A 26206-nucleotide genomic window follows, 5' to 3' on the forward strand; every position below is an offset into this window, starting at 1 on the left:
TAAAAATTGTCAAAGGCTCCAGCCACCCTTGTCATAAACTGTTCTCTCTGCTACCGCATGGCAAGCGGTACCGGAACACCACATCTAGGTCCAAGAGGATTCTAAAGAGCTTCTACCCCCAAGCCATAAGACTCTTGAACATCTAATCAAATGGCTACACAGACTATTTGCATTGCCCCCCCTCTCGTTTACGCTGCTGCTACTCTGTTATTATCTATGCATATTGTTAGGGTTGAACTGGCTATTTGTTTGCATAACCTATATAATATACTGGGGAAGCTATGCTACATTATTAAGTATATAAACTACGGATAAGTCAACTGCTGAAGACAAGAACTACAACCGGCAACAGGAAGTGCGTCACGAGGCTGGGACCAGCCTGCACGCCGACGATAGGAGGAGCAAGTTTAAACCACGCTCCTCCTCCCTCTGACAGGCCAGCATTGAGCGGGAACGATCACTGTCAGAGTATATAATAGAGAACAATAGGATGTGACGGTCTCTTCTCTGTTTGCCCTGCGAGGTGTCACAGAGAGACCGTATATACGAACAACTCATTTACCATACACGTGTTTGCATTAATTAAAGTACAAATAAATCAGAAGTTACTATGTGCTGACTATTTTGTTCTGATACCAGAATCGAATTGACGCAACTTTAACAATAGTCACTTTAATAACTCTACCTACATGTACATATTACCTCAATAACCTCGACTAACCGGTGCCCCTGCACATTGACTCGGTATGGCTACCTCCTGTATATAGCCTATTTTACTGCTGCTCTATAATTTTGTTACTTTTATTTTTGTAGGTATTTTTCATATAACTGAATTGTTGGTTAAGCGCTTGTAAGTAAGCATTTCACTGTATGGTCTACACTTGTTCTATTCGAGAACATAATATTTGATTTAATTAACCAATACACCAACTAGTCTGCTAAATGTTCATTCATGTTCAAGACCATTCTTGAATCCGTGCCATTGAAAACTTTCTGCAATCTGCGTCGTCGAAACGAAACTCAACGTGGTCTATTGTCGATCGACTGAAATGAAACTGAAGGAAAAGTATAGACGGACTGAACCAAATGATGCTATATATATATTTTTTTAACGTTAATTACATTCTAATAACGTGTAGGCTTAAGTTATATGTGAATACAGTGAACTACTGAACATTTTCAAAATGTGATGGCATGAACGTTGTCAGTCTGGCACAATAGACAGATTCATTCTTATACATGGTTCATCCCAATGGCATTTAGTACAGTAGCTGGAACAGTTGATTATGCATTGTCATTGAGCTGCATGCTGATATACAGGTAAATCGTGTCTCATCAAACTTTGCTTATCAAACTGTCTAATAGCTTAAATCACAAAGCAACTTATTATGTTTTTATCTTTTTTTTAACGAAGTGAAAGTTTATACAACCTGTAGGCCTACGGAATTGTAAATCTAATATCATATTAGCTGATTATATACTAAGCTTGCTGTAGGCTAATATACTTTTTACGAATGCAAATGTTTGATAGGGTAGGTTAATATACTTACGTTTTTTGTTTACATTCTCATGATCCGTTTATGTGGCATTGATTTAAAAATATATTCATTCTATGGGGTGGCTAAATTACTACAACACTTCACTGTTACGCACATTTTTATTGAATTCCAGTTGTGTTCCAGACATTTTCTGAAAATGAAGTGTCATCGTTGTCACACGCTTTGTGAGGAGGGACAGCAGTTGTGCTTGACATGCAACGCAATCGTCGAGGAAGAGAGAGGTAGGTAGCCTCTGGCCTTTTTTTTAGATGAGTGATTTTTTTCAATTATTGACAAAATACATTTAAGCAATAAGGCCCGAGGAGGTGTGGTATATTAAGTTAAATATACCATGGCTAAGTGCTGTTCTTTGCACGAAGCATTGCGGAGTGCCTGGACGCAGCCCTTAGCCGTGGGTATATTGGCCATATATCACAAACCCCCGAGGTGCCTTATTGCTATTATAAACTGGTTACCAACGAAATTAGAGTAGTAAAAATAAATAGTTTTGTCATATGTGAATACAGTGAACTATACGGTCTGATATACCACGGCTGTCAGCCAATCAGCATTCAGGGCCTGAACCACTTCGTTTCTAATGAAAAAAACTACATTTGATAGTGTTTCACCATCTTTTTGATGTGCTGCAACATATTTGATTAGCATTGTAACATAAGCTCATCTACTGTATTATTGTCACGGCTTTCGTCGTCGTCAGACGATATAGCGAAATCATCGTCGGAAAAGGAGGACCAATATGCAGCAGGTTTGACAATGCTCATCTTGAAGTTTATTAACTCAGAAGTGAACACAAAATAATAAACAACGTACTCACGATCTACTAGCCAGTCCTGTTAGGCTCACACACGCTAAACAAGAAACAATCTCCCACTAATGACAAACACAAACACACCCTAATATATAGAACTCTCAATCAAAGGCAAAGAGAAAACACCTGTCTTCAATTGAGAGGCCCAACCCCAATTAACCAACCATAGAAACACACTCACTAGACTACACATAGAAATACATAAACAGACCATAAACCAAAAAACCCGGAAATACTAAATCAAACGCCCTTCTACCAAAACACCACCCCGAACCACATAAAACAAATACCCACTGCCACGTCCTGACCAAACTACAATAACAATTAACCCTTATACTGGCCAGGACGTGACAATTATCCCAAACGTGTTGCAGAGCCAGACAGTCTAAAAGATGTGACCTATGACCGGGGTAGGAGTGGGGCGGCTGAAGACACCTTGCCAATGGACAGATCCTCAGATGAAGAGGTAGGGTTTTCTGTTCCTCTTTCACATATACGTCTTTCCAGATAGAAATGTGTTGTATAACTTATCATACAGAATCAATAACCTTGTCAGCTCGATATATATACAGTGCCTTGCAAAAGTATTCATACCCCTTTGATTTCTTCACATTTTATTGGGTTACAAAGTGAGATTTACATGGATTTAATTGAATGTTTTTGTCTACTCAAAATACTCTGCAATGTCAAAGTGGAAGAACATATCACATTTAAAAAAATATTAACAAAAATGTGATAACTAAAATGTAGTTGTTGCATAAGTATTCAGCCCCTTAGCCTAAATTAGTTCAATAGTAAATTAGTTCAATAGTAAATTAGTTCAATAGTAAATTAGTTCAATAGTAAATTAGTTCAATAGTAAATTTGGCTTAACAAATAACATAATAAGTTACATGGACTCTGTGTGTCACCGGTGCTCCCTCTCCGGCCTCTAGGTCACCAGGCTGCTCGTTATGGCGCAAACCTTTCACCATAGTTACACGCACCTGCGCGTCATCAGACTCACCTGGACTCCATCACTTCCCTGATTAGCTTCCCTATATATGTCACTCCCTTTGGTTTCTTCCCCAGGCGTCATTGTTTTGTTTCAGTTTCATGTCAATTTGACAGAGCTTGAATAATTTTTGTAATAATTGGCAAATGTTGCACAGTCCAGGTGTGGAAAGCTCTTAAAGACTTACCCAGAAGGACTCAACAGTTGTAGTCGCTGCCAAATGTGATTGTACCATGTATTGACTCATGGGGTTGAGTATTTATTTTATATATACAGTATATATGTAGATATTTATTGTAAAACATTTTTTATTTTTTTTTACAAATGTTAGATTTTTTCTTTCACTTTGACATTACAGAGTATTTTGTGTGGATCATTTAAAAAAAGGACAATTAAATGTATTTTAATCCCACTTTGTAACTCAATTAAATGTGGAAAAAATCAAGGGATGTGAATACTTTCTGTAGTTGTCCTTAAAATATGCCCTCTGTTATTAAGTAAATTGCTTTGCAATTTGCAATGTGGGAAAATATTTAAATCATTAAATTGACTGAAATTTCAAAGGATAAAACCTTTAATTCCTGCTGTAAATGTTTTTATTTCCATTTGAAGGAATTTCATGATGCCAGTGATCAATTCCTTGACTTAAAACTTGGGGAAGATGAGGACACATCTCAGAGAGTACAAGCTGACGGTCTGGAGGTAGAGCAAGCTCAACAGATGGAGGCTGCTGTAGCAGGTGCTTCAATCATATTAGAGGAATTTTGATCATTTACATATACTGAATCTGAATTATTGGCAACCTTAGAGTATACTTTATCATTTCATAAAACGAATATCCGTTTCTTTCCATTCACATGAAAACACTGCATCTGTATGCATATTAGGGAGTTGTAGTGATATTATGTTGTAACCAGTGGTGTAGTGGGGGATAAACACACATAAATTATTTGTATTTTGTTCAAGAGTTTACTCACCGATCATGGAAAAGTGCATAAAATATACGGAGCATTACTTTATTCACTGCGAACAGCCAAAAGCAGTTACCCACCATTTTCTTTACCACTACATTAGTGGTTGTATTTGATAATAACCGTCACTGGTTGTATCTGTTTTTCACTGCTAGCATAACAACAGTAGGGATGATGCAGTATAATAGCATTTATTTATAACCTTTTCATGCCTGAAAAGAGAGTTGTGTTGATAACTCTTCAATATGGATAGTCATTGTCATAAAAACTTGTTTTATTAAATTAAGAATTTCAAATATCATGGTATATCCCTGTCTGTAACAATGTCAAAATGATAATTTCATTTAGTTTAATAACACAAATCTTTTTCATTGTTATAATAGGCCTACAATTTATTTCCTAAAAAAATGAACACTCACACAAGTAATCAAATACTAACGTCCATTCGGATATTCAAATACCTGCGCCAATTCCTAGCTGCTATAATTCTTTTCCCAAAAATTAAACATAATTTATAACATATCTTTTTGCTCTCTCCCACAGAGCTCTCCTCCCCTGGATATATAACATTTCACTATGTTGGCAGTGACTCTGTTTCTCTGAGCTGGCTTCCTTTTGACCCGGCACAGAGGTACGAATTGACCTACTCCTGCCACACCCAGAGAGAGATCCTGTCCATCCAAGGATTCAACAGCACTGAAGTGGAAGGTTTGTACCCGGGGACAGACTACACTTTCAGCGTCACATCGGTCACTGACAATAGGAATCAGAGAGCGTCGGTCACAATGTCCATGTATACAAGTAAGTACATTGATTCATACATGTCCTCTTGCATTACAGGGAGAATTATGTTTCACTTGTGTTTTCATTATTCCAGTTATAATTGAATTGGGTCCTTTTTTGTCCTTTTTGCAGAACCTGTGCCACCGGAAAAGATAAAGATAGATTATGTCAGCAGTGAATCAGTGTCTCTGAGTTGGGACAAACGTGTTGGTAATCCTGAGGCATGTCTCGTGACCTGTTCCTGTGACGGAGAGGAAGTCCAGAAGATAACAACTGTATCCAACACCCTGACGTTCTCCAGTCTGAGTGCAGGTGTCAAGTACTCCTTCCACGTCTCTACGGTGCTGAAGAACGGGACCCAAAGCAAGTCAGCTGTGACATATGCCCGCACAAGTGAGTGTATTAAGAATTTACACTGTGTTATTGTGACAGGAAGATGTTTTCCAATGGATTGATTGTCAACCAAGGAGGTCAAATCTGAAAACCTTCTCTTTTCGTCTACAGAAACCCACCTGGAGAGCTTGCTGCTGGACCTGGGGTTGGAGCAACACTACACAGAGAAGCTCACCCTGAGCAACGTGCTGCAGATTGATGAGAAGACCGTCACAGATGAACCCACTCAGACTCTCTCAGCCCTACCATGGTCTTTTCTGAAGAGGTTAATGATGGTTAATGTAACAGCTAGAAGTGTGAAATGCACCTCATCAGGAGGCGAGGCAAGTTGTGATGCTTCATTTTGCAACATAGAGCTAGATCTGGAGAATCTGGTTGATAACCTGGATTCTAGTAATGTGGTGAACCCCTTAGACATTGTTACTGCTCTCTTTCTGTGCTCTAATGGTTTTCTGCAGCAAGAGATGGCATTGAAAATGTCAATGTGTCAGTTTTCTGTGCCCCTGCTTCTCCCCAATTGTGACACAGAACAGTGTATGCTCATGCTTTGGGCAATACGAGACATTGTCAAGAAGTTTAGGCCTCATTCATTGGCAGACCCAAGAGGATTTGTTGAAGACAGGATTGTTCTCTCTGACCTCCCCATGGTCTCTTTTGTCAGATTGGGTGAGTGCTCTGTGTCCAAGTCGCAGATTCTGAACAAGCTTCTGAGTAATCCCCAACAGTATCACGATACGTTTGTCCACCACGACATGGAATGCGGTGATAGTCCAAGGAAGATATCCAATGGATTGGTTGAGATAAGCTGGTACCTCCCAAGTGGGAAAAGAAACATTGATATTTTTGGTGAAGCTGTTGCTGTAACCAATCTGAGAGGGGACATCAGTTCTTTTGAAACACAATATTCCTTTCTTTGCCAGACCTCTGCAGCAGTCTTTGTGTTCTTTGACAACCTGGACAACAAGTACAAGCTACTGACCAGCCAACACACCAAGGCACAGCTGTTTCTGGTGGGTAACCCACAGAGCAAGAGTTTCAGCATTGATGCTTTAAAGAAAACAGCAGCAGAGTTGAACTTGAAGAAAAGCAACATCATCCTGAAAACCAAACAGATGAATGATGCAGACTTTGTGAAGAACCTGAGAAATACAGTTTGGGAGGTCATCAAGAGTTCAAAGTCCAGAATGCCATTGGAGCAAATGGCTGAAGTGGCACACGAGCTTGGGATCTTTGTTGATGAGGACCGCCAAGAATGTCAGAGTGCCAAGCAAAATGCGGATGCAATCACATCAAAAATTCATGACACACCACAGTATAAGGAAACACAGCTTCCCTTGCAAGGACAGATCTGGAAGGAGCTGGCACGTCTAGAGAAGGAGGAATGCAGACTGCGGAAAGCTGGTGACAAGAACATTGAGATGTACAAAAGTGAACTCCAAACAGACAAAATACAACTTAGGGAACAGCAAAGGAGTTATGACATGTCAGAGGCAATGACCTGCTTCATAAATGCAATATCAAGCACAGGGCTAGAAAGGTCCTACTTCTTGAAATGGATGCGTATGAATCTGGACAATCTGTCTCGTAAAAACCTTTCTGGCCTTAGGGACCTGTACAAAGAAAAGTCTCAGAATTTGTCTGAAAATCAAGATGAAATTGCATACCTTGATAGACAGATTTCAAACAGTTCTTTGGGAACCGAACATTTCCTGCGGGAAATGGGTCAACTGTACGAATCTTCAGTCTTATTGGGAGAAACTGAAGAGTCACGGCAACAACTGCAGCACCTGCCCAAACTATGTGCTGAGCTGCTTCTGGATGGGTTTCCTCTGGAGCTGGTGGACGGAGACGCGTCTAACATACCTCTGAGATGGGTGAGTGATGTGCTGCATCAGCTCAATGTCTTAGTGCAGCCGAAGAACAAGATCCTGGTGGTAACCGTTCTAGGTGTTCAGAGCACAGGAAAGTCCACTCTACTGAATACAATGTTTGGAGTGCAGTTCGCAGTCAGTAGCGGCAGATGCACAAGAGGTGCCTTCTTGCTTCTCATCAAAGTCAAAGAGGACTTCAAGAAAGAGCTGAAGTGCGACTTTGTAGTGATCATCGACACAGAAGGGCTGAAGTCGCCAGAGCTGGCACAGCTGGATGACAGCTTTGAGCACGACAACGAGCTAGCCACACTTGTTGTCGGGCTGAGTGATGTAACAATAATAAACATTGCCATGGAGAACTCAACCGAGATGAAGGACATCCTTCAAATTGTTGTCCATGCTTTTCTCCGGATGAAAGAGGTGGGAAAGAAACCCAAGTGTCAGTTCGTCCACCAGAATGTGGCAGATGTTTCGGCACACGACAAGAACATGAGAGACCGAAAACTACTGTTGGAGCAATTGAACGAGATGACCCAGGCAGCAGCCAGCATGGAAAACAAAGAAGAGAACAAGATCTTCACTGATGTAATGGAGTACAACCCAGAGACTGGTAACTGGTACATCCCTGGACTTTGGCATGGAAACCCTCCAATGGCACCAGTCAACGCTGGGTACAGCGAGTCCGTCTACGAGTTTAAAAAAAACATGATTGAAGTCTTAGAGAAATGTGAGGCCTCCGGAAACAACATAACAGAGTTTCTGGAGTGGACAAAAAGCTTGTGGAATGCTGTGAAGTATGAAAACTTCATCTTCAGCTTCAGAAACAGCCTGGTAGCTGATGCCTACATGAAGTTGTGCACTGAGTTCCACAAATGGGAATGGTCATTCAGAAAGCACATGTATACTTGGGTAACAAATGCTGAAACAAGGATCTCCAACTTTGGGACAATCACTGTGAAAGCTCAGTCATCAGATATGAAAGACTTGATATACAAATTGAAAAATGATGCTTCCCTAGAGCTTTCCAAATGGGAGAAGACCATTCTTGACAACTTGACAAAGTATTATGAACAGACAGAAGGCCATGTGCATCTAGTGGAGGGGTACAGAGAGGTCTTCTCCAACAGTGCAAAAAGCCTTCGACGAGAAATGGAGAACTCTGTGCTGAATCAACTTGATTCAGCTGCTGAGATCAGACAGGGAATGAACAATCTGGACACAATAAAGAAGACCCACACAGCAAGACTGGAAGAGAATGTTCTGGGATTAATTGAGAAATGCAGGAAGAGCAAATCTGAGAAGTCGGATCAGGAACTAGAGAGAGATTTTGATCAGATGTGGCATGAAACTGTGCGGCAGTTGTCCTTCCCAGGATTGAAGAAGAAAAACATTACTGGAAAGATTTTTTGCCAGCTCCGTTCAAACTTGACCCGGAAGGGAAGTTCTGTGAATGAAATGATAGCTAGAGTAAAGCTGGAACATTTTGGAAAAGAGCCATTCAAAGTGCCTTCTGATGGGTTTGTAAGGAAAGTAAAACAATGGCTTCACTTGGATGAACACACACAGAAAACCCAGTTGATGGCTGACAACCTCATAGAGGCTTGCAGACAATTTGTGTTGGAGCAGGTGGAAAGGGAAACAGATTACCATGAGAATTATATTCAGGAGATCCTACACATGATTGAGGAAAGATTAAAAGCCAACAAAGATCTTGAGACTGATGTCAAATTTGAAGTGTTACTAAAACTACATATCTGTGGAGTTGCAGCCAGGAAATTTCAGCAAATGCATGAACATTTCATAGAAGTCAATGACCCACGCCGATGCCTTGATCTGTACAAAGACAAGTACTGCTCTGACTTCAAGGACTTGTTCAATGAACGAGACCAGTGTCAGAAAAAAGCGAAAGAATTCACATGCCTCTGCCTCAGACCTGCACTGGAAGAAAGTGTTGCCCATTCCTTGGGTCCAGATATCGTTGATGAAATGCTGACAGGAAAAAATGCCCTTCAATTCAGCACTCGTGCATTTTTCCAGTACTCAATCTTGAAACATTTGCTTTCAGAATTAAACTTTGAGAACTATGACAGCTACATTTGTTCGTATGAAAAGTTTGTCAAGGATTGGATATTTGATCAAATCAGGGAGCGCTTTTCAAAGGGACAAAAAATGTTTCAGTTGGAAGACAAACATCTGAAAGCAATCGTCAAGAAAATAACGGATGCCATCACAACGGCCCAAACCAAGAAAAACAGCAACTTTGAGGACTTCATTCAGAACATTTGCAGGGAGCTTGGAGATACACTGGTCATTCCCAAGGATGCTCTGAGTGCCTTCATGATCCTCAATAATGCTGAACAAGAGCAGTTTGCCCACTGTCTCAAAACATCTGTTGAAGAAATGGAACAATCCCTGAGGACCAAGTTCCAAGAGGGAGTGGATGCACAGAGAAAACTGGAACAATTGAGGATTAAACCACAGAATGTTCTTTTCAAAAGAGTGTTCGGCTGTGGGAAGCAGTGTCCATTCTGCAAGGCACCGTGCGAGGCAGGAGGAGAGGCCCACACAGACCACTGTGCCTCAATACACAGACCACAGGGTCTGGGCCAGTACAGGTTTGTGTACTCAAGGAAACTCGTGACTGATATCTGCTCCTCCTCTGTGTTCAGTGAGCAACAATTCCAATGCTACGAGACAAAACAAAAATACCATCCTTACAAAAAGTACAGAGAGATTTTCCCCAACTGGCATATCCCGGCCGATCCTAGCATCGAGGCCTCAGACTACTGGAAATATGTGATGGCAAAATTCAACAATGAATTTGCCAGAAAATATGACGCACTCCCAGCAAAAACACCACCTGCCTGGAAATTGATCACAAAGGAACAGGCAGAAAAAAGCCTCAAAGAGTCTTTTAGCATCAAGTGAGAGCCTCTACCTCAAATAGGAATTGTAATATAATGAACAATGGTGTCGGGCCATAGTCTAACAAAAGACATTACCTGCAAGAATAAATGTCAGATTTCAAATATGAATTTTTCTGTATCTGTTTATGTACGTTTTCACAATCAAAACCGTGGTCCTTGCCATCTGCTTCATGAGCAGTATGTTCTCTAAATTGAAGAGCCTTGGAATGGGGGCTGGAATGATAATCTGTTATACACTGTGCCTCAACTACTTGTCACTACTCTGTTTTTGCATAGCTTGAAAGCAATTCGCAAAAGATACATCAGTCCTTAAACTTGATGTGTCTACTTGGTAGGCACTGACAACGATCAACAAGGAATCTATTTTCCAATGCTTTATAGGGGCAATCAGCAGTTGCTAAATCCATTTCTGGACTTAGAAATGAATCATCATATGTAACCATTGATTCTTGAAGAATATACAGTAACTTATAAATGCCTCATGAGTTTAGTTCAACTGTCGTACCCCATCAAAACCCAAGATATAAGCTTGTTTTACTCCCAACATTTGTAAACAAAGAACATTTAAACAAACACTATATAGCCTCAAACATCCATAACTCTGTCTATGAATATCAAGGCCGTAGGGCCAGACGAATTACCAGGATGTGTACTGCGAGAATGCGCTGACCAACTGGCAAGTGTCTTCACTGACATTTTTAACTTCTCCCTGTCCGAGTCTGTAATACCTACATGTTTTAAGAAGACCACCATAGTGCCTGTGCCCAAGAACACTAAGGTAACATGCCTAAATGACTACCGACCCTGATCAAGACAAAGGAGATGATTGTGGACTACACTAAAAAGAGGACGAGCACGTGCCTTTCTCATCGACGGGGCTGTAGTGGAGCAGGTTGAGAGCTTTAAGTTCCTTGGTGTCCACATCACCAACAAACTAACGTGGTCCAAACACACCAAGACAGTCGTGAAGCGGGCACGACAAAACCTTTTCCCCCCTCAGGAAACTGAAAAGATTTGGCATGGATCCTCAAAAAGGTTCTACAGCTGCACCATTGAGAGCATCCTGACTGGTTGCATCACTGCCTGGTATGGCAACTGCTCGGCCTCTGACCGCAAGGCACTACAGAGGGTAGTGCGAACAGCCCAGTACATCGCTAGGGCAAGCTGCCTGCCATACAGGACCTCTATACCAGGCGGTGTCAGAGGAAAGCCCTAAAAATTGTCAAAGGCTCCAGCCACCCTTGTCATAAACTGTTCTCTCTGCTACCGCATGGCAAGCGGTACCGGAACACCACATCTAGGTCCAAGAGGATTCTAAAGAGCTTCTACCCCCAAGCCATAAGACTCTTGAACATCTAATCAAATGGCTACACAGACTATTTGCATTGCCCCCCCTCTCGTTTACGCTGCTGCTACTCTGTTATTATCTATGCATATTGTTAGGGTTGAACTGGCTATTTGTTTGCATAACCTATATAATATACTGGGGAAGCTATGCTACATTATTAAGTATATAAACTACGGATAAGTCAACTGCTGAAGACAAGAACTACAACCGGCAACAGGAAGTGCGTCACGAGGCTGGGACCAGCCTGCACGCCGACGATAGGAGGAGCAAGTTTAAACCACGCTCCTCCTCCCTCTGACAGGCCAGCATTGAGCGGGAACGATCACTGTCAGAGTATATAATAGAGAACAATAGGATGTGACGGTCTCTTCTCTGTTTGCCCTGCGAGGTGTCACAGAGAGACCGTATATACGAACAACTCATTTACCATACACGTGTTTGCATTAATTAAAGTACAAATAAATCAGAAGTTACTATGTGCTGACTATTTTGTTCTGATACCAGAATCGAATTGACGCAACTTTAACAATAGTCACTTTAATAACTCTACCTACATGTACATATTACCTCAATAACCTCGACTAACCGGTGCCCCTGCACATTGACTCGGTATGGCTACCTCCTGTATATAGCCTATTTTACTGCTGCTCTATAATTTTGTTACTTTTATTTTTGTAGGTATTTTTCATATAACTGAATTGTTGGTTAAGCGCTTGTAAGTAAGCATTTCACTGTATGGTCTACACTTGTTCTATTCGAGAACATAATATTTGATTTAATTAACCAATACACCAACTAGTCTGCTAAATGTTCATTCATGTTCAAGACCATTCTTGAATCCGTGCCATTGAAAACTTTCTGCAATCTGCGTCGTCGAAACGAAACTCAACGTGGTCTATTGTCGATCGACTGAAATGAAACTGAAGGAAAAGTATAGACGGACTGAACCAAATGATGCTATATATATATTTTTTTAACGTTAATTACATTCTAATAACGTGTAGGCTTAAGTTATATGTGAATACAGTGAACTACTGAACATTTTCAAAATGTGATGGCATGAACGTTGTCAGTCTGGCACAATAGACAGATTCATTCTTATACATGGTTCATCCCAATGGCATTTAGTACAGTAGCTGGAACAGTTGATTATGCATTGTCATTGAGCTGCATGCTGATATACAGGTAAATCGTGTCTCATCAAACTTTGCTTATCAAACTGTCTAATAGCTTAAATCACAAAGCAACTTATTATGTTTTTATCTTTTTTTTAACGAAGTGAAAGTTTATACAACCTGTAGGCCTACGGAATTGTAAATCTAATATCATATTAGCTGATTATATACTAAGCTTGCTGTAGGCTAATATACTTTTTACGAATGCAAATGTTTGATAGGGTAGGTTAATATACTTACGTTTTTTGTTTACATTCTCATGATCCGTTTATGTGGCATTGATTTAAAAATATATTCATTCTATGGGGTGGCTAAATTACTACAACACTTCACTGTTACGCACATTTTTATTGAATTCCAGTTGTGTTCCAGACATTTTCTGAAAATGAAGTGTCATCGTTGTCACACGCTTTGTGAGGAGGGACAGCAGTTGTGCTTGACATGCAACGCAATCGTCGAGGAAGAGAGAGGTAGGTAGCCTCTGGCCTTTTTTTTAGATGAGTGATTTTTTTCAATTATTGACAAAATACATTTAAGCAATAAGGCCCGAGGAGGTGTGGTATATTAAGTTAAATATACCATGGCTAAGTGCTGTTCTTTGCACGAAGCATTGCGGAGTGCCTGGACGCAGCCCTTAGCCGTGGGTATATTGGCCATATATCACAAACCCCCGAGGTGCCTTATTGCTATTATAAACTGGTTACCAACGAAATTAGAGTAGTAAAAATAAATAGTTTTGTCATATGTGAATACAGTGAACTATACGGTCTGATATACCACGGCTGTCAGCCAATCAGCATTCAGGGCCTGAACCACTTCGTTTCTAATGAAAAAAACTACATTTGATAGTGTTTCACCATCTTTTTGATGTGCTGCAACATATTTGATTAGCATTGTAACATAAGCTCATCTACTGTATTATTGTCACGGCTTTCGTCGTCGTCAGACGATATAGCGAAATCATCGTCGGAAAAGGAGGACCAATATGCAGCAGGTTTGACAATGCTCATCTTGAAGTTTATTAACTCAGAAGTGAACACAAAATAATAAACAACGTACTCACGATCTACTAGCCAGTCCTGTTAGGCTCACACACGCTAAACAAGAAACAATCTCCCACTAATGACAAACACAAACACACCCTAATATATAGAACTCTCAATCAAAGGCAAAGAGAAAACACCTGTCTTCAATTGAGAGGCCCAACCCCAATTAACCAACCATAGAAACACACTCACTAGACTACACATAGAAATACATAAACAGACCATAAACCAAAAAACCCGGAAATACTAAATCAAACGCCCTTCTACCAAAACACCACCCCGAACCACATAAAACAAATACCCACTGCCACGTCCTGACCAAACTACAATAACAATTAACCCTTATACTGGCCAGGACGTGACAATTATCCCAAACGTGTTGCAGAGCCAGACAGTCTAAAAGATGTGACCTATGACCGGGGTAGGAGTGGGGCGGCTGAAGACACCTTGCCAATGGACAGATCCTCAGATGAAGAGGTAGGGTTTTCTGTTCCTCTTTCACATATACGTCTTTCCAGATAGAAATGTGTTGTATAACTTATCATACAGAATCAATAACCTTGTCAGCTCGATATATATACAGTGCCTTGCAAAAGTATTCATACCCCTTTGATTTCTTCACATTTTATTGGGTTACAAAGTGAGATTTACATGGATTTAATTGAATGTTTTTGTCTACTCAAAATACTCTGCAATGTCAAAGTGGAAGAACATATCACATTTAAAAAAATATTAACAAAAATGTGATAACTAAAATGTAGTTGTTGCATAAGTATTCAGCCCCTTAGCCTAAATTAGTTCAATAGTAAATTAGTTCAATAGTAAATTAGTTCAATAGTAAATTAGTTCAATAGTAAATTAGTTCAATAGTAAATTTGGCTTAACAAATAACATAATAAGTTACATGGACTCTGTGTGTCACCGGTGCTCCCTCTCCGGCCTCTAGGTCACCAGGCTGCTCGTTATGGCGCAAACCTTTCACCATAGTTACACGCACCTGCGCGTCATCAGACTCACCTGGACTCCATCACTTCCCTGATTAGCTTCCCTATATATGTCACTCCCTTTGGTTTCTTCCCCAGGCGTCATTGTTTTGTTTCAGTTTCATGTCAATTTGACAGAGCTTGAATAATTTTTGTAATAATTGGCAAATGTTGCACAGTCCAGGTGTGGAAAGCTCTTAAAGACTTACCCAGAAGGACTCAACAGTTGTAGTCGCTGCCAAATGTGATTGTACCATGTATTGACTCATGGGGTTGAGTATTTATTTTATATATACAGTATATATGTAGATATTTATTGTAAAACATTTTTTATTTTTTTTTACAAATGTTAGATTTTTTCTTTCACTTTGACATTACAGAGTATTTTGTGTGGATCATTTAAAAAAAGGACAATTAAATGTATTTTAATCCCACTTTGTAACTCAATTAAATGTGGAAAAAATCAAGGGATGTGAATACTTTCTGTAGTTGTCCTTAAAATATGCCCTCTGTTATTAAGTAAATTGCTTTGCAATTTGCAATGTGGGAAAATATTTAAATCATTAAATTGACTGAAATTTCAAAGGATAAAACCTTTAATTCCTGCTGTAAATGTTTTTATTTCCATTTGAAGGAATTTCATGATGCCAGTGATCAATTCCTTGACTTAAAACTTGGGGAAGATGAGGACACATCTCAGAGAGTACAAGCTGACGGTCTGGAGGTAGAGCAAGCTCAACAGATGGAGGCTGCTGTAGCAGGTGCTTCAATCATATTAGAGGAATTTTGATCATTTACATATACTGAATCTGAATTATTGGCAACCTTAGAGTATACTTTATCATTTCATAAAACGAATATCCGTTTCTTTCCATTCACATGAAAACACTGCATCTGTATGCATATTAGGGAGTTGTAGTGATATTATGTTGTAACCAGTGGTGTAGTGGGGGATAAACACACATAAATTATTTGTATTTTGTTCAAGAGTTTACTCACCGATCATGGAAAAGTGCATAAAATATACGGAGCATTACTTTATTCACTGCGAACAGCCAAAAGCAGTTACCCACCATTTTCTTTACCACTACATTAGTGGTTGTATTTGATAATAACCGTCACTGGTTGTATCTGTTTTTCACTGCTAGCATAACAACAGTAGGGATGATGCAGTATAATAGCATTTATTTATAACCTTTTCATGCCTGAAAAGAGAGTTGTGTTGATAACTCTTCAATATGGATAGTCATTGTCATAAAAACTTGTTTTATTAAATTAAGAATTTCAAATATCATGGTATATCCCTGTCTGTAACAATGTCAAAATGATAATTTCATTTAGTTTAATAACACAAATCTTTTTCATTGTTATAATAGGCCTACAATTTATTTCCTAAAAAAATGAACACTCACACAAGTAATCAAATACTAACGTCCATTCGGATATTCAAATACCTGCGCCAATTCCTAGCTGCTATAATTCTTTTCCCAAAAATTAAACATAATTTATAACATATCTTTTTGCTCTCTCCCACAGAGCTCTCCTCCCCTGGATATATAACATTTCACTATGTTGGCAGTGACTCTGTTTCTCTGAGCTGGCTTCCTTTTGACCCGGCACAGAGGTACGAATTGACCTACTCCTGCCACACCCAGAGAGAGATCCTGTCCATCCAAGGATTCAACAGCACTGAAGTGGAAGGTTTGTACCCGGGGACAGACTACACTTTCAGCGTCACATCGGTCACTGACAATAGGAATCAGAGAGCGTCGGTCACAATGTCCATGTATACAAGTAAGTACATTGATTCATACATGTCCTCTTGCATTACAGGGAGAATTATGTTTCACTTGTGTTTTCATTATTCCAGTTATAATTGAATTGGGTCCTTTTTTGTCCTTTTTGCAGAACCTGTGCCACCGGAAAAGATAAAGATAGATTATGTCAGCAGTGAATCAGTGTCTCTGAGTTGGGACAAACGTGTTGGTAATCCTGAGGCATGTCTCGTGACCTGTTCCTGTGACGGAGAGGAAGTCCAGAAGATAACAACTGTATCCAACACCCTGACGTTCTCCAGTCTGAGTGCAGGTGTCAAGTACTCCTTCCACGTCTCTACGGTGCTGAAGAACGGGACCCAAAGCAAGTCAGCTGTGACATATGCCCGCACAAGTGAGTGTATTAAGAATTTACACTGTGTTATTGTGACAGGAAGATGTTTTCCAATGGATTGATTGTCAACCAAGGAGGTCAAATCTGAAAACCTTCTCTTTTCGTCTACAGAAACCCACCTGGAGAGCTTGCTGCTGGACCTGGGGTTGGAGCAACACTACACAGAGAAGCTCACCCTGAGCAACGTGCTGCAGATTGATGAGAAGACCGTCACAGATGAACCCACTCAGACTCTCTCAGCCCTACCATGGTCTTTTCTGAAGAGGTTAATGATGGTTAATGTAACAGCTAGAAGTGTGAAATGCACCTCATCAGGAGGCGAGGCAAGTTGTGATGCTTCATTTTGCAACATAGAGCTAGATCTGGAGAATCTGGTTGATAACCTGGATTCTAGTAATGTGGTGAACCCCTTAGACATTGTTACTGCTCTCTTTCTGTGCTCTAATGGTTTTCTGCAGCAAGAGATGGCATTGAAAATGTCAATGTGTCAGTTTTCTGTGCCCCTGCTTCTCCCCAATTGTGACACAGAACAGTGTATGCTCATGCTTTGGGCAATACGAGACATTGTCAAGAAGTTTAGGCCTCATTCATTGGCAGACCCAAGAGGATTTGTTGAAGACAGGATTGTTCTCTCTGACCTCCCCATGGTCTCTTTTGTCAGATTGGGTGAGTGCTCTGTGTCCAAGTCGCAGATTCTGAACAAGCTTCTGAGTAATCCCCAACAGTATCACGATACGTTTGTCCACCACGACATGGAATGCGGTGATAGTCCAAGGAAGATATCCAATGGATTGGTTGAGATAAGCTGGTACCTCCCAAGTGGGAAAAGAAACATTGATATTTTTGGTGAAGCTGTTGCTGTAACCAATCTGAGAGGGGACATCAGTTCTTTTGAAACACAATATTCCTTTCTTTGCCAGACCTCTGCAGCAGTCTTTGTGTTCTTTGACAACCTGGACAACAAGTACAAGCTACTGACCAGCCAACACACCAAGGCACAGCTGTTTCTGGTGGGTAACCCACAGAGCAAGAGTTTCAGCATTGATGCTTTAAAGAAAACAGCAGCAGAGTTGAACTTGAAGAAAAGCAACATCATCCTGAAAACCAAACAGATGAATGATGCAGACTTTGTGAAGAACCTGAGAAATACAGTTTGGGAGGTCATCAAGAGTTCAAAGTCCAGAATGCCATTGGAGCAAATGGCTGAAGTGGCACACGAGCTTGGGATCTTTGTTGATGAGGACCGCCAAGAATGTCAGAGTGCCAAGCAAAATGCGGATGCAATCACATCAAAAATTCATGACACACCACAGTATAAGGAAACACAGCTTCCCTTGCAAGGACAGATCTGGAAGGAGCTGGCACGTCTAGAGAAGGAGGAATGCAGACTGCGGAAAGCTGGTGACAAGAACATTGAGATGTACAAAAGTGAACTCCAAACAGACAAAATACAACTTAGGGAACAGCAAAGGAGTTATGACATGTCAGAGGCAATGACCTGCTTCATAAATGCAATATCAAGCACAGGGCTAGAAAGGTCCTACTTCTTGAAATGGATGCGTATGAATCTGGACAATCTGTCTCGTAAAAACCTTTCTGGCCTTAGGGACCTGTACAAAGAAAAGTCTCAGAATTTGTCTGAAAATCAAGATGAAATTGCATACCTTGATAGACAGATTTCAAACAGTTCTTTGGGAACCGAACATTTCCTGCGGGAAATGGGTCAACTGTACGAATCTTCAGTCTTATTGGGAGAAACTGAAGAGTCACGGCAACAACTGCAGCACCTGCCCAAACTATGTGCTGAGCTGCTTCTGGATGGGTTTCCTCTGGAGCTGGTGGACGGAGACGCGTCTAACATACCTCTGAGATGGGTGAGTGATGTGCTGCATCAGCTCAATGTCTTAGTGCAGCCGAAGAACAAGATCCTGGTGGTAACCGTTCTAGGTGTTCAGAGCACAGGAAAGTCCACTCTACTGAATACAATGTTTGGAGTGCAGTTCGCAGTCAGTAGCGGCAGATGCACAAGAGGTGCCTTCTTGCTTCTCATCAAAGTCAAAGAGGACTTCAAGAAAGAGCTGAAGTGCGACTTTGTAGTGATCATCGACACAGAAGGGCTGAAGTCGCCAGAGCTGGCACAGCTGGATGACAGCTTTGAGCACGACAACGAGCTAGCCACACTTGTTGTCGGGCTGAGTGATGTAACAATAATAAACATTGCCATGGAGAACTCAACCGAGATGAAGGACATCCTTCAAATTGTTGTCCATGCTTTTCTCCGGATGAAAGAGGTGGGAAAGAAACCCAAGTGTCAGTTCGTCCACCAGAATGTGGCAGATGTTTCGGCACACGACAAGAACATGAGAGACCGAAAACTACTGTTGGAGCAATTGAACGAGATGACCCAGGCAGCAGCCAGCATGGAAAACAAAGAAGAGAACAAGATCTTCACTGATGTAATGGAGTACAACCCAGAGACTGGTAACTGGTACATCCCTGGACTTTGGCATGGAAACCCTCCAATGGCACCAGTCAACGCTGGGTACAGCGAGTCCGTCTACGAGTTTAAAAAAAACATGATTGAAGTCTTAGAGAAATGTGAGGCCTCCGGAAACAACATAACAGAGTTTCTGGAGTGGACAAAAAGCTTGTGGAATGCTGTGAAGTATGAAAACTTCATCTTCAGCTTCAGAAACAGCCTGGTAGCTGATGCCTACATGAAGTTGTGCACTGAGTTCCACAAATGGGAATGGTCATTCAGAAAGCACATGTATACTTGGGTAACAAATGCTGAAACAAGGATCTCCAACTTTGGGACAATCACTGTGAAAGCTCAGTCATCAGATATGAAAGACTTGATATACAAATTGAAAAATGATGCTTCCCTAGAGCTTTCCAAATGGGAGAAGACCATTCTTGACAACTTGACAAAGTATTATGAACAGACAGAAGGCCATGTGCATCTAGTGGAGGGGTACAGAGAGGTCTTCTCCAACAGTGCAAAAAGCCTTCGACGAGAAATGGAGAACTCTGTGCTGAATCAACTTGATTCAGCTGCTGAGATCAGACAGGGAATGAACAATCTGGACACAATAAAGAAGACCCACACAGCAAGACTGGAAGAGAATGTTCTGGGATTAATTGAGAAATGCAGGAAGAGCAAATCTGAGAAGTCGGATCAGGAACTAGAGAGAGATTTTGATCAGATGTGGCATGAAACTGTGCGGCAGTTGTCCTTCCCAGGATTGAAGAAGAAAAACATTACTGGAAAGATTTTTTGCCAGCTCCGTTCAAACTTGACCCGGAAGGGAAGTTCTGTGAATGAAATGATAGCTAGAGTAAAGCTGGAACATTTTGGAAAAGAGCCATTCAAAGTGCCTTCTGATGGGTTTGTAAGGAAAGTAAAACAATGGCTTCACTTGGATGAACACACACAGAAAACCCAGTTGATGGCTGACAACCTCATAGAGGCTTGCAGACAATTTGTGTTGGAGCAGGTGGAAAGGGAAACAGATTACCATGAGAATTATATTCAGGAGATCCTACACATGATTGAGGAAAGATTAAAAGCCAACAAAGATCTTGAGACTGATGTCAAATTTGAAGTGTTACTAAAACTACATATCTGTGGAGTTGCAGCCAGGAAATTTCAGCAAATGCATGAACATTTCATAGAAGTCAATGACCCACGCCGATGCCTTGATCTGTACAAAGACAAGTACTGCTCTGACTTCAAGGACTTGTTCAATGAACGAGACCAGTGTCAGAAAAAAGCGAAAGAATTCACATGCCTCTGCCTCAGACCTGCACTGGAAGAAAGTGTTGCCCATTCCTTGGGTCCAGATATCGTTGATGAAATGCTGACAGGAAAAAATGCCCTTCAATTCAGCACTCGTGCATTTTTCCAGTACTCAATCTTGAAACATTTGCTTTCAGAATTAAACTTTGAGAACTATGACAGCTACATTTGTTCGTATGAAAAGTTTGTCAAGGATTGGATATTTGATCAAATCAGGGAGCGCTTTTCAAAGGGACAAAAAATGTTTCAGTTGGAAGACAAACATCTGAAAGCAATCGTCAAGAAAATAACGGATGCCATCACAACGGCCCAAACCAAGAAAAACAGCAACTTTGAGGACTTCATTCAGAACATTTGCAGGGAGCTTGGAGATACACTGGTCATTCCCAAGGATGCTCTGAGTGCCTTCATGATCCTCAATAATGCTGAACAAGAGCAGTTTGCCCACTGTCTCAAAACATCTGTTGAAGAAATGGAACAATCCCTGAGGACCAAGTTCCAAGAGGGAGTGGATGCACAGAGAAAACTGGAACAATTGAGGATTAAACCACAGAATGTTCTTTTCAAAAGAGTGTTCGGCTGTGGGAAGCAGTGTCCATTCTGCAAGGCACCGTGCGAGGCAGGAGGAGAGGCCCACACAGACCACTGTGCCTCAATACACAGACCACAGGGTCTGGGCCAGTACAGGTTTGTGTACTCAAGGAAACTCGTGACTGATATCTGCTCCTCCTCTGTGTTCAGTGAGCAACAATTCCAATGCTACGAGACAAAACAAAAATACCATCCTTACAAAAAGTACAGAGAGATTTTCCCCAACTGGCATATCCCGGCCGATCCTAGCATCGAGGCCTCAGACTACTGGAAATATGTGATGGCAAAATTCAACAATGAATTTGCCAGAAAATATGACGCACTCCCAGCAAAAACACCACCTGCCTGGAAATTGATCACAAAGGAACAGGCAGAAAAAAGCCTCAAAGAGTCTTTTAGCATCAAGTGAGAGCCTCTACCTCAAATAGGAATTGTAATATAATGAACAATGGTGTCGGGCCATAGTCTAACAAAAGACATTACCTGCAAGAATAAATGTCAGATTTCAAATATGAATTTTTCTGTATCTGTTTATGTACGTTTTCACAATCAAAACCGTGGTCCTTGCCATCTGCTTCATGAGCAGTATGTTCTCTAAATTGAAGAGCCTTGGAATGGGGGCTGGAATGATAATCTGTTATACACTGTGCCTCAACTACTTGTCACTACTCTGTTTTTGCATAGCTTGAAAGCAATTCGCAAAAGATACATCAGTCCTTAAACTTGATGTGTCTACTTGGTAGGCACTGACAACGATCAACAAGGAATCTATTTTCCAATGCTTTATAGGGGCAATCAGCAGTTGCTAAATCCATTTCTGGACTTAGAAATGAATCATCATATGTAACCATTGATTCTTGAAGAATATACAGTAACTTATAAATGCCTCATGAGTTTAGTTCAACTGTCGTACCCCATCAAAACCCAAGATATAAGCTTGTTTTACTCCCAACATTTGTAAACAAAGAACATTTAAACAAACACTATATAGCCTCAAACATCCATAACTCTGTCTATGAATATCAGCCATTTAATGTTTGGGTTCTTACAGTATGCGGTGAATGGATTTATATTTAATTTTTCTGTAACATTCATTGGGTTAGGTAAAATCAAGCATTGGTCTGACCTTTTTTTTTTTTACTTACACTTAAGTGATTTAGGAAATTGTTGAGAAACAATTACATTTGAAAATGGTGGTGTTCTCCGAGACTATAATAGTTTTCAAAACTTTTTACTTTCCAAAGAGACTTTGAGATTAAATATTCTATTGCGTTATTGTCCCTTTGAAATATCATTAATATTTGTAGTAGCTTAATATTTAGATTAGATTGTGTACTTACAATACTGTAACGTTAAGTACACACACACAATCATCCTGATAACGCTCACTGTATAAGTAGTTCCCACCAAATATATTACATAATCAACTAATCACTTTATATAATATATCAATGAAAAATAATCTTTACAGTCCTTGAACTGGTCCAGTTTTTTGACGTGTTGCAGTCAACACTCTGCTATGAATGTCTTTTAACAAAGTAGGCTACACCAACTGTAGTAAAAGTTCCCATGTAAAATGTATTCAATGATTATATATTTAGAGAAAATTAGGTTCTATTGAATACAACACAAAAGCTGATGTAATAAATGTACTGGACTACCAGCTGAATATAAAACAATCAAGTAGCTGTTTATTGCGGTGGTAGCACAAACAACATGGCACAGTCATGAGAGAATGAAAACACAAGGCTGACAACTTGAGTTTCATTCATCAAATTTCCTGTGAGAAGTATATTGTAATTGTAAATAAACTTTTTTTTACATTTAAGTAAACCATTACCTTCAGAAATATTTTGGATATACTTGATGTTTGGATTTTCTTGTTGTTGGTTTGTTTCTTTAAATGACCGAAGTAAAATGCTTTCTGGTTCAGATTCAGAGCAAAAGGTTAAAAATGGTATGCATTAAGGTTAGATAGACAGACTAAGGTTTACAGTGCATTACAATGCATCTGGTTGAATATGCCGGCTAAGGTTTACAGTGCATATGTTAGAGTCACAGCTCACATGGAGATGAAGGGTGACCATTATTCCTCTGCTTCACCATGAAGGCCAAGGGGTCTCCTATGAGCCGGCCCATCCGGATATGAGTCATATTGAGGGCGTTGCAGGACGTATAGACGTCAGAAAGGTCAGAGTTTATCCCAGAGGAGATGTACTCCCCACAGGTGGGGCCCCTCAGTTCTGGGGCGCAGTAAACCTTTTAGGAGTAGTAAACTGTTAAAATGAAGTGTTTTGTAACACTAAAACTAGTGGCAACTGAGCTGTCACCACCCTAAAGTAGACAAAACCTTAACTTTGCTGGAGTATTGAAACACATGGTTGTGAGGGTATTGGGGCAGATTTAAGATGTACTGAAACATTCATCCTGAGGTGTTCTCAAACATGACATGGTGTGTTGTAACACCACATAATCAAGAGTTGTGCAACACCTTTCAGAGTCTGGGTGCACAAACCTGGAAAAGTTTGAAAACACTTGGTGTTTCAAGTCCTGTGTAGTGCAGAATTAGATCCCTTCTGGAGTTTACAAATACTGTAAATGAGAGACCCTCATCTTATTGCATAGTCCCTACTCTTATATGGTGTGCTGATAAACTCCTCATTGGTAATTCCAAAAGGTCAAATGTACCGTATTATGCTCAAACAAAGGGCACAAGAAAACAGTTTTGTGAAAACACAAATTAACAAGTTAGAGCTTCCGCTTTCAAGGAGCGGGAGACTAATCCAGACGCTTATAAGAAATCCCGCTATGCCCTCAGACTAACCATCAAACAAGCAAAGCGTCAATACAGGATTAAGATTGAATCCTACTACACCGGCTCTGACGCTGGTCGGATGTGGCAGGGCTTGAAAACTATTACGGACTACAAAAGGAAACCCAGACGTGAGCTGCCCAGACTACTAGATGAGGTAAATGCCTTTTATGCTCGCTTCGAGGCAAGCAACACTGAAGCATGCACAAGAGCACCAGCTGTTCTGGATGACTGTGTGATAACGATCTCGGTAGCCGATGTGAGCAAGACCTTTAAACAGGCCAACATTCACAAAGCCACGGGCCAGATGGATTACCAGGACGTGTACTCAAAGCATGCGCGGACCAACTGGCAAGTGTCTTCACTGACATTTTCAACCTCTCCCTGACTGAGTCTGTAATACCTACATGTTTCAAGCAGACCACCATTATCCCTGTGCCCAAGGAAGTGAAGGTAACCTGCCTAAATGATTACTGCCCCGTAGCACTCACGTTGGTAGCCATGAAGTGCTTTGAAAGGCTTGTCAGGGCTCACATCAACAGCATCCTCTCGGATATCCTAGACCCACTCTAATTCTTGTACCGCCCCAACAGATCCACAAATGATGCAATCGCACTCCACACTGCCCTTTCCCAGCTGGACAAAAGGAACACCTATGTTCCACCTATGTTCCTTGTCATAACACAAGTATTAAACATTAATAGAAATATGCAAAATGCCTACGTGATTAAGCTATGCAAATATAGCAACAAGATAACAATATGAATGTCAAAAGTAGGATGCAATAACATGTGGTGTGGTAGGCCAATGCTAGAACAGGCTAAATTGGAAGTGGTATATATTGTAGCATCTAACATGTATTGTGGTAGGCCAATGCTAGAACAGGCTAAATTGGCAGTGGTATTTAGTGTTTAACATGTGGGTCACACATCAAACAGTAGGTAAAGCTAGTAGGCAAACAAGCCAGCAGTATTAACTAAAGCAGGCCTTCATTTGCATAAAAACAAGTGCTCGAAAGGGGCAAACAATGACGTGTCAATTAATAACTACATGTAGCATCATGAAAATTGATAAATGAATCAAAATGGCTGTTTGGCTCGGACTATTAGCATTAACGGCCGAAATGCTACACAAAACAAAATGCTCTTGTTGAGAGAATTTATTTTACCTTCTTTAATGTGATAAACGTGAGAACACAATGTTTCATTGACACATACTTTCTTGGATTGTTTTGGAGAGTTTCATCTGTGTGTTTGGTGTGCTCTCAGCCAGAGGCGTCATGCCCATAGAGGATACAAGGGCATGTGCCCTGTTAGATTTGTCCTGTTTTTTTTTTAAATGTATTTGTAAAACATATATACGAGTGACATATCAGACAACTGAAACCTGAAAAACGTTACAATCTTGTGGCTAGCAAATAGCAACTAATGTCAGCTAAGCATAGCTAGAAATGTTAAGCCCAAAGCCAGCCAGCTAATAACTTTAGCTTGCGTGCTAGCAGCTTGAAATTAGCTAGCTAATTAAATGTGTTTTAAATATACATTTTCTAGTTAACTAATTATAGGCTGAACATTTCCTTACCCAAATTAAGTTATTTACAGTTGAAGTCGGAAGTTTACATACACTTAGGTTGGAGTCATTAAAACCCGTGTTTCAACCACTCCACACATTTCTTGTTAACAAACTATAGTTTTGGTAAGTCTGTTAGGACATCTACTTTGTACATGACACAAGTACTTTTTCCAACAATTGTTTACAGACAGATTATTTCTCTAATAATTCACTGTATCACAATTCCAGTGGGTCAGAAGTTTACATACACTAAGTTGACTGTGCCTTTAAACAGCTTGGACAATTCCAGGAAATGATGACATGGCTTTAGAAGCTTCTGGAAGGCTAATTGACATCATTTGAGTCAATTGGAGGTGGACCTGTGGATGTATTTCAAGGTCTACCTTCACACTCAGTACCTATTTG

The 26206-nt window shown here is 40.5% G+C and overlaps 2 protein-coding genes across 8 annotated transcripts; both read left to right on the forward strand.

Annotated features, from left to right (window-relative positions):
• The first annotated feature begins 1027 nt into the window (after positions 1-1027).
• LOC145861766 (interferon-induced very large GTPase 1) lies at positions 1028-12123 on the forward strand. Of its 4 annotated transcripts, none has more exons than XM_082965175.1 (7): positions 1028-1320; positions 1672-1780; positions 2712-2833; positions 3974-4100; positions 4876-5133; positions 5248-5508; positions 5620-12123. In XM_082965175.1, exons 2-7 carry the CDS (start codon positions 1696-1698, stop codon positions 10305-10307), a joined length of 5541 nt encoding a protein of 1846 aa, XP_082821301.1. In that variant the 5' UTR covers positions 1028-1320; positions 1672-1695; the 3' UTR covers positions 10308-12123. The 4 variants fall into 4 exon arrangements, with proteins under 4 accessions (XP_082821301.1, XP_082821302.1, XP_082821299.1 ...); XM_082965176.1 differs by having other exon boundaries at positions 2742-2833; XM_082965173.1 differs by having other exon boundaries at positions 1049-1320; positions 1683-1780.
• Positions 12124-12546: 423 nt separating this feature from the next.
• LOC106577766 (interferon-induced very large GTPase 1) lies at positions 12547-23256 on the forward strand. Of its 4 annotated transcripts, none has more exons than XM_014156095.3 (7): positions 12547-12839; positions 13191-13299; positions 14231-14352; positions 15493-15619; positions 16395-16652; positions 16767-17027; positions 17139-23256. In XM_014156095.3, the coding sequence occupies exons 2-7, from the start codon at positions 13215-13217 to the stop codon at positions 21824-21826; spliced, it is 5541 nt and encodes a 1846-aa protein (XP_014011570.1). In that variant the 5' UTR covers positions 12547-12839; positions 13191-13214; the 3' UTR covers positions 21827-23256. The 4 variants fall into 4 exon arrangements, with proteins under 4 accessions (XP_014011570.1, XP_045557362.1, XP_014011568.1 ...); XM_045701406.2 differs by having other exon boundaries at positions 14261-14352; XM_014156093.3 differs by having other exon boundaries at positions 12567-12839; positions 13202-13299.
• Positions 23257-26206: the final 2950 nt, after the last annotated feature.

The sequence above is a fragment of the Salmo salar genome, chromosome 18 (assembly GCF_965601325.2).
Source record: "Salmo salar chromosome 18, fSalSal1, whole genome shotgun sequence".
Lineage (NCBI taxonomy): Eukaryota > Metazoa > Chordata > Actinopteri > Salmoniformes > Salmonidae > Salmo > Salmo salar.